The following is an 18,089-nucleotide window of genomic DNA, read 5'->3' on the forward strand; positions in this document are numbered from 1 at the left end:
CCACAAACTGTATACATTTGGGAACATTGTATTTTTTTTTTCCTGAAGATGTAAAGGAGCATTATTTTTTAGATTATCTTACTCGGTGCTTGACAGTTTTGAGGTTTTTTCATAGATATACCTTTATATTGTTAATACATATTATTACAGTTCCTCTGTATACGTACAAGGTTACATAATGATCTGCTGCCTGCAAATTCTCCTACCAAGAAATCTTTTTTCCAGAATGTGTGATGATGGGTTCTGTGAATTAATGCCTTCCTAATATATTGCTAATTTACAAGATGCTTTATGAAAGACGAAAGCCTTCCAACTTCTGAAGTACATGTTAAATAAATACACAGAATCAGTACTTGAGCTGTATTTACCTCTAGAAATAAAAAATAATACAAATTAACACTTCCTGGTTTAAGAGTGATTATATTTTTCTCCACAATTATCCTTTTGAGGTTACAATCTCTGGTAATGGTTAATTCAAAGGAAAGACAAAACTGTACATGAACACTCCATCCTAACAGAGAAGGGATTATTACATTTTAAAACCATCACCGACACTTAGTAATCATGCTGGTAATATTTCAATAACAAAAAAATTCAATGAATGTAGAGAAACATTTGCATTCAGAACAATGCAGGTAAATAGTTAACATAATGATGACTTCTAAAATGCATATCAATATTTATATGTTGACTTCAAGAAATTGTTGTCAGAACAATTTTTTAAAAACAAATAAATATGTACACCTTGTTTCCTTCTCAGCATTCATCTATCCCTCTTTAACTATCTTACTCTGCTTCTCCTGTATTTTCAAGCCCAACTTCAATAGAATTAATGAAGTAAAGAGTGGAACAAAAGCAAAATACATATAGTAATTCCACTGCACGTATCTACGGTCCAAAACCACTCCAGGTTGGGGAGTAGAACAGGAGGTCAACTCTAAATATCTAGGAGGCACATCTCCCTCATGTTCATATACACCAAACTCAACTATTTGATTCTAAACATTGAATTAGTTCTCTCCTCACTATATATTTTATACAATCTTGATTGCATATGGTCTGTACTCAGACAGTCCCATATCTTATCTTGGAAGACTTAAATAACTAAAAAAAGCCATAGAGTGAACAGAAAAAGTTTATTTCCCAAATGACCAAGCTTCTATATGTGTTTATTTTGAGATAAGATAAATACTTAAAGCATATCCCTCAAAGTAACATCCTCAAAGCTCCCCTTTTCAGAGACATTATTGGTTTCAAGCTACCAAAATTCGTATGCTGAACTTCTCCGAAATTACTGTCTTCTTACATTGGGTCTCCACCTTAATACCAACTAACTTTTTGATTTTGATACCTTGCTAAAAAAAGTAATTACCAATTCTGTAACTGCTTTTTAATCAGCTTTCGAATCAAAATATAATCAACATTGCCTTGGCCTAAAAATTGATTTATGGGAAGCAGATGTTATATCTCATGATCAAGCACCAATAGTCAAGAAATTAAAACCAAATTAATAAGACTGTTCATCACTGGAAGGTATGAGTACATACATTCAGAAACAACATCTTAAATTTTCACAATTTCAAAAATATCAGATTTTATATTGGAGTATCAGATTGAAACAGAAAGTTGATGTAATTTTTACTGAAACTTCTGAGATATTTTAGGACATTTGTATTTATCTTACAGAAAACAAAACAAAGCAACCATATAAACACTAAACTAAATTGCCTCCTTGTATTCAACATCTATTGTTTAGTTTAAACAATAACTTTCATTCAAACTGGCTAGAACGGACAACACTGCATCTGTCTTGTATCATTTTGTTTGTGGTTTGCCAAAGGAATTTTCTTGTGGCCTTGTATTTGCCTTCTGGATACAATCAGTTTACAAAAGGGTTTCTATTACTAACCAGTTAATCACTATAAACCTTTTGAGTTTTAACAACCATACAATCCCTCTACCGGGAAACCCTCCTTTCATATTTCTCTAGTTATTAGCACCATTCTGCCTCAAATATCTATAAAAATAAATGTTTGAGCTTACAGAACTTGTATTTCAAAAGATTTTTCAACTAATTTGGATATTAATATGCTTACTGATTGACATTTACTTCATTCTGGTTGCCTCCTCTCAGTTTTTAATGCATGCATCTTCAAAGTGTAAACTTTTATTCTGTTACACTTTGCGGTATTTCTCAATATTATTCAGTGACAGCCATGAATATTTATCAGGAGACACTATAATTCTCCCATTCCTTAGAAAGGTTAGCTGGTCTTTCAACTACCTCCTTCTGTCAAAATTTTATTCATAAAAGTAACCTTACCTAAAAATGTAAAAGCTAGTTTTCTCATCATGTTTCCTTAAAATATGTTGTATTAAAACCTCTAAGCAGTATGCAAAGCTGTCATTTTTCCATTACACACCCAATAAACCAAGAGATGCAACCAAATATTACTGATTACAAATCAATATATATCTTTGAATCTTTTATATGTTTGTGAAATAAATCCACTATGTGCACTTATTATATTTGGTAGATACTGAAGGTAGTTCTCATCTGCAGAAACATAGTGAGGTAGTATTTTGAAGATCCAAGGCCATGATCTCAATATGAAAGAAGAACAGTCAAATTTCTATTGCTTCATCACGTACCGAGTCGATTTTTAAAAGTCATCAACTATACATTTCTCTTACTTGCAAACTTCTAGTCATACACAGTTAGTTGATGCAAAACTTTGGCTGCAGTGGCTTTAAGGCAAGACTATGAAAACATATATTTAAAACACAGCTAACAAGTAAAGACAGCTATTGAGAACTAAGCACTTCAGGAAGGGTTCCCACCTGCATTTAAAAGAAAAAGGACAAAGAGGATAAGAATAAACAGGTTTTACAGTGCCAGGAGCCAGTGGAGCTTCATAAACAATCTGCACTGCTTAATATGTTCATGATAATTCAAATAAAAGGACAGTTAAAAAGCAAAAAAAGAATGCTGATCTTATAATGTTATTTGAGGTAGGAGGAAGGGTCTGAATGTGAAGAATATAAAAGGATTATTGATACACTGCTAGGGTCAGAATATCAAACAGAATGATTCTCTAGGATCTGTTAAAAACAAAACAGAGTAAGAATACAGAGAACTTCAGAATGCCTCCCTCTAAACTGTGTATCTGGATTCCCTCCACAATTCTGGTCATTTATCTCAAAATCAATATAGTAACCTTGAAAATATGCAAATCAAGATGACAAACTTGATAAAGTATGAGTAAGTTTTGTGAAAGGACAGAATAAAGCTAAGGATGGCTGTGAAAAAGAGGGCACAGCATAGAAGTTGGACAAAAATGTACAATATCACAGACAGAGAGGAATGGACTGTTCCTATTCTCTCCCGAAAAAAGCACTTAAGAGCCATAAAATGAAACTAAGAAGTAGCAGGTTCATAAAATACGAACTTAATAGCTGGAATACCTGGACCAGAAATTGTATGGACAACAGGTACTTGTATATACTGAAACTGACTGGGACAGTTCACAAAGGAAAAATACCTCTAAGGCTATTAGAAACTATCTCTGTGGCCATTAAAGATAAATACTGCTTCTCAAAATATTCCTGAGATGAAAATTATGAGATGCTGAGGAAATTGAATTGCACGGTCATTCTGTTTCTGTTCTCCTCTCAAGACTTTTCCCTGTTGCCTAACATAAGGAAGAAGAAGTTTGGTTAGGTAAATCTTTGGTCTGACCTAATACAGTTAAACTCAGAGTCCTAAACCTATACCAGAAAGTGAATGCCTTAAAGACAGGAACACTCAAAAGAGCTATTTAATTCTCAAATTCACAGGACAATTTCATGTGGATAAATATAAGATTTGCAACAGAACACACTGGAAATTATATTGAAAATGAACATATATATATATGTAGGCAAATGTATGTACAGACATACATTTATAAACACTAATATGCATTTCATCAGAACCATTTATTAGAAAAGCAACATTTTATCTCTTTTATTTAGATATGCTGATGTCTTATTTCTAAACAATGGGATGCAAAAGGCAAGTCAAACAAGGTGTTATTTCTCTTTTTGAGCTATGGAAGACAGAATCTTTTAAAAAATTTAATATTTTATTGAAAAGGGAGATTGAGTACATATATTTTTCCTGTCACTGTGCAGAAGTACATCGAGATGTACAACATTTACATAGTTTAAGCAGGAATAATGTCAATTTAGTAATGATGCAGAATATATTAAAAAGAGAAACCTATTTAAAGGGACTGGGCGGGGTTTAATTATCAAGAGATCCTTTCATAAGAAAGATGAAGCTGCTTCGTGACTAAGGAGGCAGATGCTCCATATTAAAAAAGTTATTTCAATACTTATCAAAGGAATAAATTAAAAAAATAATCAGACTACACAGAAAAAAGAGAGAATGTTTAACAACCTTGAAAAGGAATTAATAAAATACAGAGTTTCTGTTATGTTGAGAAAACACAGTGATTAGAGTAATATGTTCACATTTGAAATGCCTCACTGTTATTAAGATCCAATCTGATTCTGGATTTCAGAAAAACCTCAAAGAAATAGGGATTATAGTTTGATTAGGTAATCAAATTAAGAAAAAATAAAAAACCCCACAATATATCACTGTTATCTTATTTGCATCAGTTACACTTTCTAAAGGGACAAAATACTTCAAACAAGTTAAACGTGGACTGAAACACAGTAGAGGTAACAATAAATCATCAACTAATGAAATTCAGAACTTCCCATTTTTAGTGCATGATTGATAGTTGCAATCTCACAAGTGACCACATAGGACCATTTTATGTCAAAAGTTGAGGCTGGTAATATAAGAACATAATCATCTCAGCAGGAGATTTTTTCCCCATAACAAATGATTAAAAGGTGAAGTTGGTAGAAGTAAAGAAAATATTTAACTACGCAATATATTAACAAAACATATAGAGAGGTAGTTCATCACCCCAAATAGCTAAAAGCTCTGTGAAATGCAATACAATGGTTATATCTGCATTACTATGCTAATGTATTTTAAAGGTTATACAAATGAATAAGAATCTCCTTTGGAAAACAAAAGCAAAACTTACAAAACAAATGAAATAAATATATTAATGAAAATTTTCTACATGGCAATTTCAATCACTGACTACATCACTCTACTCAATGGTTTCATCAAAATATTTCAGTATTTTTCCCAGAGTAGTGAATGTGGAAAAGCTTTCGGGAAAATGAACCAGTACGTTCCCAAGGAGGACTCATGCTAGATTTGGGGCATTGTATATATTATCTGGCAAGGAGAGGAACATACATTAAAAATGCTTTTAGGGGGAACTGGGAAGAAGTATTTTGTGCAAAGGAACAATAAAACTGGCATGGGAAAGAGTCCATAGCCTGAATATACTGTTTTTAGAAATTGGACCTTAAAAACGGTCAGCTGTGCATTGATCTGAGCCTACATATAACACATAACGGCATTTCCAGAGGATAAAGATTTGTAAAGAAAGACTTACATGACTTGTAAACTTTCTGCTGTTAAATTATTCCACATGATCTCATTAGCTTGAAGGTTTTCATTTTCTTCTAGTAATGACGTATCAAACTCTATTTCTTGTTCAGCAACTTCTGATGACCTAATTCAGTAAAATAATTGTTATCTTGTCAAAATTAGCATGGGTCTTTGAGTAGATCATAAAGCAAATTGCTGAGTTTTGAAATATTTTACTAACTAGAATATAGTTAAAATTGCATACAAAATAAAAGGATAGCTAGCAACTGGACACATATCCTTTTTCCTTGAATGTTAGGAAATTGTCCTAAAATCTTATGAGATAATAAAATGTAACAAAATTATTTGAATCCAGATCACAACACAATTGAGGTTCTCAAGGGCTACTAATGTCAACAGGTCCACTCTTAGTTGCTTCTGTCATAAACCCACACATGACAATCATCAATTCCCACGTAACAACAAAAAAAGATTATGCAAGAAGTCTTAGGAATATTTCTGCATATACTTATACAGAGTAATAGTCCAATAAATGGGAAATACACTTTGGTTTTAAAGTAAAAACCTCCTTGCATTATCTGCATGCTCTGTGGTCTCAGGCTCAACCTGCAACAACTGCAGAGTACACAGAGATACCTAGAGCTGACTTTATACTAGAACAAGTTTAGCCCAGAATGCAAAATGCATCCAAATAAACAATTATGAGTAAATTAGCTCATGTGGAGTCTAGACTGTCATTTATAGTCTGCTGTCAGTACCAAAGTTAGGGATCTTCTCATGTAACTGGAAATTTGTTTTTCTAGAACCAGGAATATAAACGGTTCAGCCACCTTTCCATATGCGCGAATAGAACAATTTTCAAATTAGGATAAAGTTTTACAAGTAACAATGTAAAAGGAACCAAACAGAAGCAAATTCAACTCCGATCACTTAAGCAGAGTTGAAGTTTAATGCAGGGTTTTCTCAGGAAGAAACATGATATGAAAATTATACCTGTGAGTATCTATGAAGTCGTTATACTCAGAGTTAGGGTCTATCTGTTCAACCGAGGTCTGGATCTCTCTATGGACATTCACGATCTCTTCTGTCACAAGACTGGTGATCTCGCTATACTCATCCAAGATCCCTTTTCTGGAGAAGAAAAAAAATTCTAGTGTATAACACGGCACTGAAGGCATAGATGGCATTGAAGATGCTTCAAACTTTCAATCTGCTGTTTCTACAAATTCTTGTTGCAACTGGCTCAAAAGGGAAAAATAAGACAATATATTATTCAAAGAAATAACACATCAACTGAGGTCTTTTCTTTACAGGCTTAGGTTGGCTCTAAGACCATGCTTCTTGTACTGATTTCAGTGCATAGCTAAACCAGAAACTGTAGAAATTACAAGGAAAAGGAACATATAGAGCTCACTGATGACAGCCTTCTTCACAGAGGACTTACCATGCTTGTTATAATATAACCTACAGTAATGATTAGCTTTCCTTCATAATGTACCTTCATAATTATTCCCTACTTCACTTTTATCTCTGACAAATTTGATAGCTTGCCAGAATCTGGAGCACAGTGAGCTCTCAAGAAACACTGATGAATTTTGGCTAGCCCAGAGGAACATGTAGAGAAAAAAGTATCAATACATTTTTCCTGAACAAGATCTCAAGCTACGTTTTCTCTGCTAAAAAAATTCTGTGATAGGATTTTTTCAATACTTTTTTTTGAGGAGAAAACAGACAAGGGAAGGCATTAAATCTCACCTTGCCTGTGAACATCACATGTGAAAATGTTCCAGAAAATAGTTCATGGAGTGTGATAAAAAGATAATCAAATATCAGCTAAAGTGGTGCCATATTGAAGAGAAAGAGAATCTTTATCAATTACAATGACAACAAAAAAAAAAGGGAAAAAATAATTAGCAATATTAATCTATACTTTTTCAAGTTTAACAAACTAATTCACCTGCAAAATTAGGATTATTAAGCAAGTATGTTTCACACAGAAGGCCACATCAAGCTCTACACCTGAAATCAGCAACTCTTTTATACACGTAAATGTCAATGTAGTGACAAAAATATTTTTCACATGTTTTTACTCCAGGGTAAACTACAACCACAGCTTCTTATTTTCAAGTAATCCTACAAATTAATTAGAATACTACACATATAGAATTGTACAAGTTAAAAATATATAAGAATACATCTTACAGGGCTTTAATCATTTCTTCTTGCATCTTCTGTAGTGAATCAAGTAACAGAGGAAGTGTAGTATCATAATACTGGTGCTGATGTAATTGTGCTCCTTTCAGTGCCAACACATACTGATTATGCAACATATGAAGCTTCATAGTGGCTTTTTCACACCGATCTTTGGCTTTCTCAGTCTCCTTTCCTAAGAGAAAACAAAACAAGAATACATGTGGTGATTTAAAAGTATACAGACCTTTAGATGACATCCATCTAGTAAATTTATGACACGTTTGCAGCTTTTTCTACGGTAATTTTTTTAAGGTACTTCTCTTAAGAAGGCAAAATCTGACCGTTTTTAGATAATTAGTAAGATCAAATGTCTAAATTTCCTAATTATTAAATTAAGTTAGAAAAAAAGTTACTTTCCTTGAACAAAAATGTGAGAATTCTTTATATAATAGTATATGAAAACCACTATCTATACAAATATAAAAATAATAAAACTATGAAGAATAAAGAAAGACTCTCATACACATGACTATCTCCAAGCTGTTCTTTTATTTGCCTCAGAGCAAATAAATATTTTTAATAACGAAAGAGATCTCCTACTATGTCAGATTCATGATTCATTAAAAATCTATTGTTTATTGTGAGCAAACATTCTTATTCCTACATATGATCTAACAAAGAAATGATGCAATGAGCAGCTTTTCTCCAACAACTTAACATTTCCTTATCACAGCGATATCCTGACCAGGAAATTGGCTCTAATCTCAGCTCTACACTATTAGAGATCAGCAGTTATCAAGTTCATGCTGACAAGACCAGTTTAGTGTTGAACTGCAGATACTTCAAGAGGTCACCTACTCCATTCTTTGCCACAGTAACTGCGAAGCTACGTGGGATATAATATCAGCACTGTTTCCAGCACAAATGCAAAACACAGCCCCATGTTAGCTACTGTGAACAAAAGTAACTCTATCCCACCTGTAACCAGAAGGGACACATAAGTTTTTACTGACATTCTTGCTGTCTTCTTGATATTATTTATGAAGTAACTCATTACTTTTTCAGGAACTAAAATAATTTTAAATTAATCCTGTATCTGAAAATATCAAGTACAGAGTCACAACCAGCTGCACAGATAAATATATACTAACTAAACCAATCTCATTAAGACCACTACATTTCTTATAAACTTAAAACAATTTATGTAATAAAAAACACATCTACTTCTTATCACAAAGCAGTTTAGAAAAAAAGAAAATGGAAGCTAAGTGACCAAACAGAGGTTTGAAAGCAGACCTTCAAGAGCTGTCTGAGGAATACACAAAGGACTATGAACTCCAATAAATCAAAATACAGACACACATTGAAGGCACACTAAAAAGAAGTTGAGTGAAAAACTTGTAAAACAGTAACAAATGTTCTTTCATATACATTGGAGTCAGCAGCTTGTCAGAAAAAGTAAACTACAGTCACTATGTAAAAGAAGTTGATAGGACGAAAATATCTTTTTTTTAATTCTTTGCTCACTATGAAGACCTTCAGAGGTTTCTAGGCTGAAACATTACTTTATGAAAGAGTCAATGAATCTCCTTGTTCTGAGGCGTCAAAAGAAGAGGTTAGAGAATAAATGAAACAGTAAGACACTATGAGGACTGGGTTGTTCTTAGCTTTGGAACTTCAAAGGGACTTGAGAAAGTTTTAGCTGAAATATTACAAATAGTTTTCAGAGGATGAAACAGACACTCAATGGAGTGCCTCAAGAATATCAGTTGAGCTCTGATAGATAAAGATGATGATGAAAATGCTGTCTGAAGGTAGCAAATATGGGAACCAAATGTGAAAAACTCAAGAAGAAACCTTGAGAGCTACTGATTAAAACTCAAAATGGTAAATTATAGTGCGAATATTTAGGGAGTTGCATATGGGGAAAAAACCTATTCAAGCTTAGTAATCTGTTGTAAGATTACTGAATGCACACAGAAATGAGATCTTGGGGCGAGTACAGAAAGAGTGATGGAAATGTTAACTAAGTGTTCAGCTGCTGCTGCATACAATGTTATTTAGCAAAGGAGTATCATTACACCACAGATTAAATCCAACTAAAAGTATGCAGTTTGTTGATCTCAAGGATATGTGACATGCAAAAGGTTTAGAGAAGGGTATCAAGCACAAAAAACACAAGAAACAAGGAATCCAGAAAGAATGACTAAAATGAGGACTCCTGAAGCACTAGGAGTCTGAGAAGCAATATGTGAGAGGAGACACACAGTTAAGAGGCTACACAGCCTCTTTCCATGGAAAAACCATATGGCATTACATGGAAATAAAACGCAGTCTGTTAAAAACAAAGACATTCTTCTTCAACTAGCATGTAGATGTAGCTAACCTATGCAATCTTGGTAAAAGTTATCATAAGCACGAAAAACTTACTGTGGTTCAATAGTGAATGGACAAATGTATGCAAGAAAAAAAAAAAAGAACAATCCTGAAAAGGTACTAAGAACTACAGCAGCACTTCTGACTCAAGAACTCCCTAGGTAACAAATTATCATGAAGCTGAGGCAGATTTCTGTTTGTACCCTTATATGGCTCTCGAGACACTTGCTACCTCACTGCTGTCAGTTCCACTTCAAACATGGATTAACAAATATCACTTTAAAAGGATATTATATCTGTCATTTAATTGAAAACAATCTGACAGTTGACCTAATTTTTTTATGTGGAAGGAACAGTTTTCTTACACTACAGTTTATCTAAGTTACTCTGTACAACAGAGACAAAACACATTTTCAGAGCTGTCACCAGAGAAGTATTTTTCATTTTGGTATGAATGAAACAATTCACTTTCAAAATTTCTGCAGAATTGTTTTGGGGAGATAACATTCTCAAGTCTCTCTTAAAACTTTAGAAAGACATAACAGGTTTTGTCTTCATCAAACAATCAAAAGTCATGTTTCATGAGGAGATTAATTTTATTTCCTCAAAACAAAACTAAAAATCACACTATTTATTTCTACATTAAATTTAGATCATTTGAAGAGGGAAAAAAATAATCTATCAATCAGAATAACATCCCAGAAGTCAGATATCCCCAAATGCACATCTGACACCTGCACACCAATGTGAAGGGATGGCACACAATCCCATTTTTGCATCTGCCTTGAGGTCTAAATTCCTCCTCTACATACATTATTCCTGAGCAGAACCCCTCAGTTAATTTCAAAATATCATACAGAAGTATCATACACACTCGTTTCTAAATACAGTAGGCTACAGTGCCACCCTGGTCATCTTCAGAGTAAAACATACACACTATAAGATCTTTCTGGAGAGGGAGAGGCACAATGAACATGGGGAAATAATGGAAGGTGACTGAAGAGGGTTTGGAGGGGAAAAGGTCACTGGATGAAAGAGGAAAGGAAAAGGCAATTGGACGTCAAAGCATCAAGTTTTGCATGCTGTTCCACTGGGAGACACGTTGTCCAGGGGAATCAGGAGAGAGGGGCAAGGTGGCAGCGGAGGGAAAAGTGCTGCATTATTTCTTGGGTTTATTCTGTGTTTGGCCATTCCTGCTCAAGCATGCCCTAGGTTAAATAATCCAAAATTACCTCCATATGTTATAGTTCAAGAGCTTAAACCTCCAACTTGTATGTGGCATGTGTTTAAAATACATCCCATATCTGCTTTCAGCTTACCAAAAATCGGCACTTGTGAAATTATGTCATGTACCATCAGTACAGGCTTCTGACCCATGAACTCCAACAAACCACATTCAACAGTTAAACTAAACTGAAAATTTACACTGAAGTTATCACAAGCACATAACTAAAGATTAAAAATACTGTATCCCTTTCAGAAACCCCATTAACAGCTAAATGATCCCATTTTACCATCTGTTTCAAGGTCTAAATTCCTTTGCTATACATTATTCCTCAGCAGAACACCTCAACTAATTGCAAAATAAATCAAATTATCATATTCACTCAACTTTAAAACAGAGCCTTGGACCTATATTTAATAGAAGGAACATAGTTACAGTATTATTTCCATATCGTAATTTATTTTTTAAAGTAGTAATATGCTACAACATGTGTGCTCAGAGGCAGAGTACACAGTTGTTCTACATGTCAATTAGCACTGAGGAAAACATCCAGTTTCCTTTATCTGTATAATGAATTTCATAAATAGATCTAATTATAATTCTACTGCCATCAGCTGTTGACAAAACTGTTTTATGCTAAAAGAAACTGTGTATAAAATATGTCATGCCATAAACAGTACTGGGAGGCTTAAAAAATTCAGTTATGAACGTTTTACATTTACAAAGAAAAGGTTAGTATGCTTTTTAAATCATTCTAGACTCTAGTATTTCAATTTCTATTAGATACTTGTGGCCTAATAATCACCTAGAATGGAAGAATAAAATCTGGATGGGACAGCCAACTAAGATGAACTGAGAAAAAACTTCAGTTCATAATGTTCACTTTATCTTTTTTTAAATAAGCATCAATACACAGTGCAAATGCCTCAAAGAAACTGTCCTACAGAAAATAAATATTGCAAATACAAAAAGTTTTCATACATATTTTGGATTTAAAAGAAATAATTATGCTGAAGAGTTTTTACCCCCTTACAATTTTTTCTGGTTAGACCTTCAGCCATTCAGAAGCAATGACCAAGTGTTCATAAAACATTCAACAGAGATCATTACAAAAGCTTAGCTCACAACAGATGAACTAAATTTTTAGATTTATAGCTCCTGGCATTGAAACATGACCTTTGGCTTCAGTGCACAATGAATGCTGTCCAATAACATCCATGTAAAAAAGAATATCATTTTATTACACAAGTCCATTTTTTGACGATTAATTTAATTTACTTTCAAAAGGAACCAAAAACACACCTGACATGACAATAGAGTGCTATATCCCTCCAAAGGAAACACAGTGAGAAACCTTAAATAAGCTAGAACTGTGAAACAGACAAACAATATAAAAATTAGAAGGACAAGCTGAAGATCTACACATGAGTAACAGGAAGGAAGAAAATCTTTATACATAAATAAAACTATGACTAACAATTCCAGAGAAACTCTGAGGACTAGAACATATGACAAGAATTCACTAACTCATTCTGTAGTTCTGGAGGTGCAAAAAGCAAATCCGCACAAATTTCCAGGTATGGGTAAGTATAGGGAAAAATAGAAGAGGCAATGACATAATAAATGTGGGCACCAATGATACAGTACCAAAAGTGACTACAGAGCTCTGGAGGTAGCCATGAAGAGCATGGGAGCCCAGGTTGTGTCCTCCTCAATCCTGACAGTGAAAGGAGAGAGTGCACGGAGGGCACTGACAGTAGAGGCCCACATAGGGCTGCTGAACCAGTGTTGTCAACAGGGTTTTGGTTTCTGAAACCATGGAACCCTCTTTGCAGAGCACCATCTGCTTCACTTTACTAAGCAGGGTAAAACTATTTTGCCAGTAACACAGCCCTTGTTAGGAGGGCTTTAAGGTAGGAATGACAGGGGAGGGAGAAGGTGACCCACAGTCCTGAGGGAACAATGGAGAAGACTACTAAGGAAAGGGCATTGTGTGGTAAGATGGGAAGGGATCACAAAGAACATGTAACAGGGCTTGAATGGGGCCACCTTCAGCAGGTACAGGTGGGAAAGAAGGTTCCTACAAGGCACCACTGTAGAAAAAGCCCCCAAACCCTCTCCAGGACCTCAGTGTTCTGGGGTGATACTCAAGTGCCTGTGCATTACCACAGGGTGGTGAATAAACATGGTGGGTCAGTTATCTGTGTACAGTTGTAGGGCCAGGATATTGTCGGGATTATGGAGGCAGGACTGGAGCTTTGCAATGGACATTTACAGACTCTTGGGGAAAGACAGGACAGGAAGACAAGGAGAGGGAGCTGCCCTTTACATGAGGGAGGAGCTGGAGTGAATGGAACTCTGCCCGGGGATGGATGAGCGGCGACAGAAAACTTATGGGTTAGGATTAAAGAGAGGACAACAAGATTCCATGAAAAGCTACGAAGCTTGCCTTCAGAGTTCTTGTAATTTTCTGTATTATAACCTTACTAGTGTACCACAGTATTTGATTTCAGAAAATTTTAAAATGAAAAAAAAGAAAAAGAGGAGAATCAGGGCTTTTGCCTATTTTTTCTTCTTTGTTTTTTGTTTTTTTCAAAGGAAGCGACAATCCTCCTCGACAAAATATACAGATCTTCAGCATATAGTAATGTTTCAGACAGAAAAAACTTTTCCTTTTTTTGCTTCGCAATCTTTTTTTTCTGTAAATACTAGCACTAAACTACAAAACTGTCAATGCATATAGTGACCTACACATTTTCCAATGTTTATGATTGCAGTTCTTCAAATAATTTCCCAGAACAGTATCTACCTTTCCATCTACATATTTCTCAGCACTTTCAATAACAGAAGTAATTTCTCAGTATTTTGCTGTCTCCACATTTGTTTATCAATAACAAACTTATGATACAGTCACTTCCTTATTTACTTCAACTTCGGAGACACGTATTTTCACAGAGCATTATTTAATTGTGCCTGGAAAAGAATACCGCATTACATTATTTGTTTACATCATGCTACTGAACACATTCTTTATACTTATGAATGAGATAGCCATGGCTTTCAAATAGGTCTTCTTTTAACAACACATTTTTTTAAAACAATAAAATATGTTTACATTAAAGAATTGTAAAGCTTGACTCAACTGATCCCACAGGCTGCAAGCAGAGCAAATACTAGTGGCACCCCAGCACGATCTTTCTCTTAAGTGAATTTTAGTAAGGACTGAGCACTTAAATTACAATAAATAGTTTTAAAACCTAGATATGACAGAAAAAGGAGTACCCTAGTATATCAAGCCAATAAAACTATTTATATTCATGTTAACTGATTTCCAATACTGAAGATTATGTTACACAACTTATAGTGAGTTCTTGAGAAAAAAAATTTTTGCCTCCTGCTTTTGGAGGAAACCCTCTAATTTCTCCACTTTTTTATAAAGCATTTCCTTATAGTTTGTTCAAGTTCCAGAAAGCCTGTTCCAGGGTTCAACCATACTCTCAATAAAGAAATGTTTCCTAATGGCAAGTCTGAACTTCTCTTGGCCCAGCTTTCCCATGTGTCCTGCCACTGGATCCCAGGGAGAAGGGATCAGAACCGCCCTCTCCACTTCTCAAGAAGCTGCAAAGAGCAATGAGGTCACCCTTCAGCCTCCTTTTCTCCAAGCCAGACAAACCAGAGGCCTCAGCCTCTCCTCATAGGACATGCCTTCCAGCCCCTCTATCAGCTTGGTTGCCCTCCTCTGGATACATTCAAAAACCCTCATGTCCTTCTTAAATAGTGGGGCCCAGAACCGCTCTCTAGTGCTCCAGGTGAGGCCTCACCAACACGAAACACAGTGGGATTATCCCTTCTGTTGACCGTCTGGCTGTGCTGTGGTTGATGCACCCCAGGATGGGGTTTGACCTCCCGCTGACTCGTGTAGAGCCTGTTGTCCACCAGCACCCCAGATGCCTTTCTGCAGGACTGCCCTCCAGGCAGATTTTCCCTTACTTAACAAATTAATGACTTCAAATAACAAATACTTTCCTAATGGGAAAAAAACTGTTCATGTGTTCTTACAGAGTTCACATTTACAGAATACCAGATCTAAACTTCCAAGTTAAGAATTAGTTCAGCAAAGTTATCAGCTTAATGTTAGGATAAATAAAAAAACATAGAATAAAAATAGCAAAAATGAATGTGCAATCTTTTCAATTGTTGTCAGATGTCTGAGCTACTAAACACCTCTAGCAAATTCTCTCAGAACTATGAATGCTGATCTGTGAGAACTGAGGCGAGCACATCCTGCGGCTGCATGTCTATATTAAGTGGAAACAATGTGCCTAAGCTGGTCTCACACTCCATGAGAAGTCACCAAGATCTCTTTGCACTCCGCAGGGTTTCCTGCTCCAGAAGCTTTATTTTAAACAGAAAAAAAACACCCTACCCCTTCCAAGTATCAGTAGCATGAGTTGAAACATTTACAGTAGAGCATTAATTTGAAATCCATGCAGTCTGCTGACCTCTGTGAATAAGATAGACCAGTTCAGCCAGTGCTACCTGTTTTGCCTTAACAACGTAAGAGTTTCAGTCAAAACTAAGCTCAAAAAATATCCCCCAAGGAGTTTCCCTCATCATAGAAACAGCTACAAGTGCTGAAAATGTAGCTGTATAATAACAATTTTATAGTTATCTCAGAATGAATGCACCAGCCACCTAATAAGTATTTTCTGGCCACTTGGCTATTACAAAGAATAGTAGGACAATAATTTGATTTAATGAAAGCTTTTTTAACAGCTCCCTTATTTATAATAGATGTAGCTTATGCTGTTGTGCAACTTCAGTATGTACCACAGAAGCCACATCAATTCTGAAGTATTAAATCACAGGAGTTGCAGGGACCGAAAAATATTCTTCCAGCAGATGGAATGCTGTATAATGTGCTTGGTATACTGTTAATATTTCTGCTCTCCTGTAAATCACAGTGTTGTCAGGGAACACAAGCCTAGGGAAATCGTGTATAATATTTTGTATGCTGCTGTAGCAGCATAAAATGAAATTATGATATTAAATACACTAGAATCAATACATTTTTATTTTACCATTTACTTCAGATCCATTATGCCACATAAGAATGTTGCAACATAGTTTCTACATTCAAACAGTAATTAACTAGAAATAAGAATACAATAAACACCTGTAACAAATATATCTACATGAAAACTGTAATTTTTCCTAAAGATTATTTTGTATTAAAATTCAGTATGAACTTCCCAAATCTACCCTGGCTCTATACCAACTTGCAATATTAACTGCTATAGCAGCAACTGTTTCACATTTAAACATCTAACACCAAAATCAGCTACAAAAATAGATGCTAAGTTTTAAGAATTAATGCTTCCCAATTTTTTAAAAAGATGTAAGGAAAAGAGTAAATTACTGTTTATTATTTCATGTAATCATCATTTCCTTATTTATATAGCAGTAAGTAGTGTTTAATCAAAAAAATCAAGGACAAAAACATTTGAAAGCCCTATAGACACACATTGAACTAAACTATACTTAATAGAGACGCACAATTCTGCAGAAACAAAAATAATTGCAAACAGCAAACTTAACTGGATGCAGTTACTGACCCAATGAAACAAGATTCAAACTGTAATGGCATATCACACTTGATATTAGCAGTTTTCCTACAGTCTCCATTTTGTATTCTTAACACATTACTTCTGAAACTATTCCAGAAGCCTTGTGACTTCTTTAGCCAAACAATGCCTTTTCCTTTTGGCACAAATTTTGGCTCGATGTATTTTTCTGCAGCAGCAACATCAACATGCCACATTCTAATTACCTTGTTACTCAGCATCATCGATTAGCACAGCATTGTAAACTCAGACTTGTATACACTCTAAGAGTGTTATTTTGGATTGAACATTGTACAGTGCTTACATAATTTTTTTCCTTAATATCACAGACCCAAAAGATTTCACAAGGCTGTCCATTTTATTACAGAAAAACAACATAATGAGTTTTTACCGTACATTTTGCTCCAATGACCCCTGCATGCCCTATGACTCCAACATGGCCTAATGCCCCAATTCTGTAAAGGAACATGCTCTGTGCATTCCCCATACATACTCTGTGGGAGTTTTAAACAAAGCTTTCTAATCCAGAGGCTACTGTAATCAATTTGTCCATAGAGTCCCAAAACTGAAGTATGCCTCATTAAAGAGGCACTGAACTAGTTCAGCTTGCTGACTTTATCCCCTCTCAGACTGTTTTCCCTTACCATACATGAAGAAACCATAAGAATGAACAACTGGGGAAAAAAAGTAAAAACACTATCAACCAAATGAGTAACACCAACCAGACTGCCTGACACCTGGAGTTTCCATGCCCAAGAAAAACCAACCAGACTGCATTTGATTGCCATGGTAATCACTGGTCCAGAAAGGAGCAGCTACGCATGACTAAATGGGGTAAGGGCTAGAATAAACAAGATAAATCAGTCACTTCTGATATGGACAGCATGCACTGGTGCCCACAACAAGGCAGTGCATTCCAGCCTAAAGTGCAGTGGCAGCCAAGGCTCAGTGGTGCACTCTCTGCAACACAACTGTCCCACTGCTTCCTTTGGTGCACAAGCAGAAGCAGCTCTAGCAGAGGGTTCCCTAGAACATCTTCTGAGCCAGAATCTCAGATGCTTTGATCTTTCTCCAGATCTCGAGAGCACAAAGTCTTCCATAATGAAGCTCCTGCATCCTTCAGAAAGCAGTTCCCTTTTCCTGACTA

General features: G+C 35.2%; 1 protein-coding gene across 3 annotated transcripts in view; it reads right to left on the reverse strand.

The window, feature by feature from the left end:
• Positions 1–18,089, reverse strand: part of FER (FER tyrosine kinase) — a 147,136-nt gene that overhangs the window by 101,678 nt on the left and 27,369 nt on the right. For all 3 annotated transcript variants that reach the window (XM_027656837.1, XM_027656838.1, XM_027656839.1), the window contains exons 6-8: positions 7,727–7,910; positions 6,518–6,655; positions 5,529–5,648 (exon numbers count right to left, since the gene is read on the reverse strand). In XM_027656837.1, coding sequence (XP_027512638.1) covers positions 5,529–5,648; positions 6,518–6,655; positions 7,727–7,910 — 442 coding nt within the window. The remainder of the gene's footprint in view (positions 1–5,528; positions 5,649–6,517; positions 6,656–7,726; positions 7,911–18,089) is intronic.

The sequence above is a fragment of the Corapipo altera genome, unplaced genomic scaffold (genome assembly GCF_003945725.1).
Source record: "Corapipo altera isolate COAL_440 unplaced genomic scaffold, ASM394572v1 61281, whole genome shotgun sequence".
Taxonomy (NCBI): Eukaryota; Metazoa; Chordata; class Aves; order Passeriformes; family Pipridae; genus Corapipo; species Corapipo altera.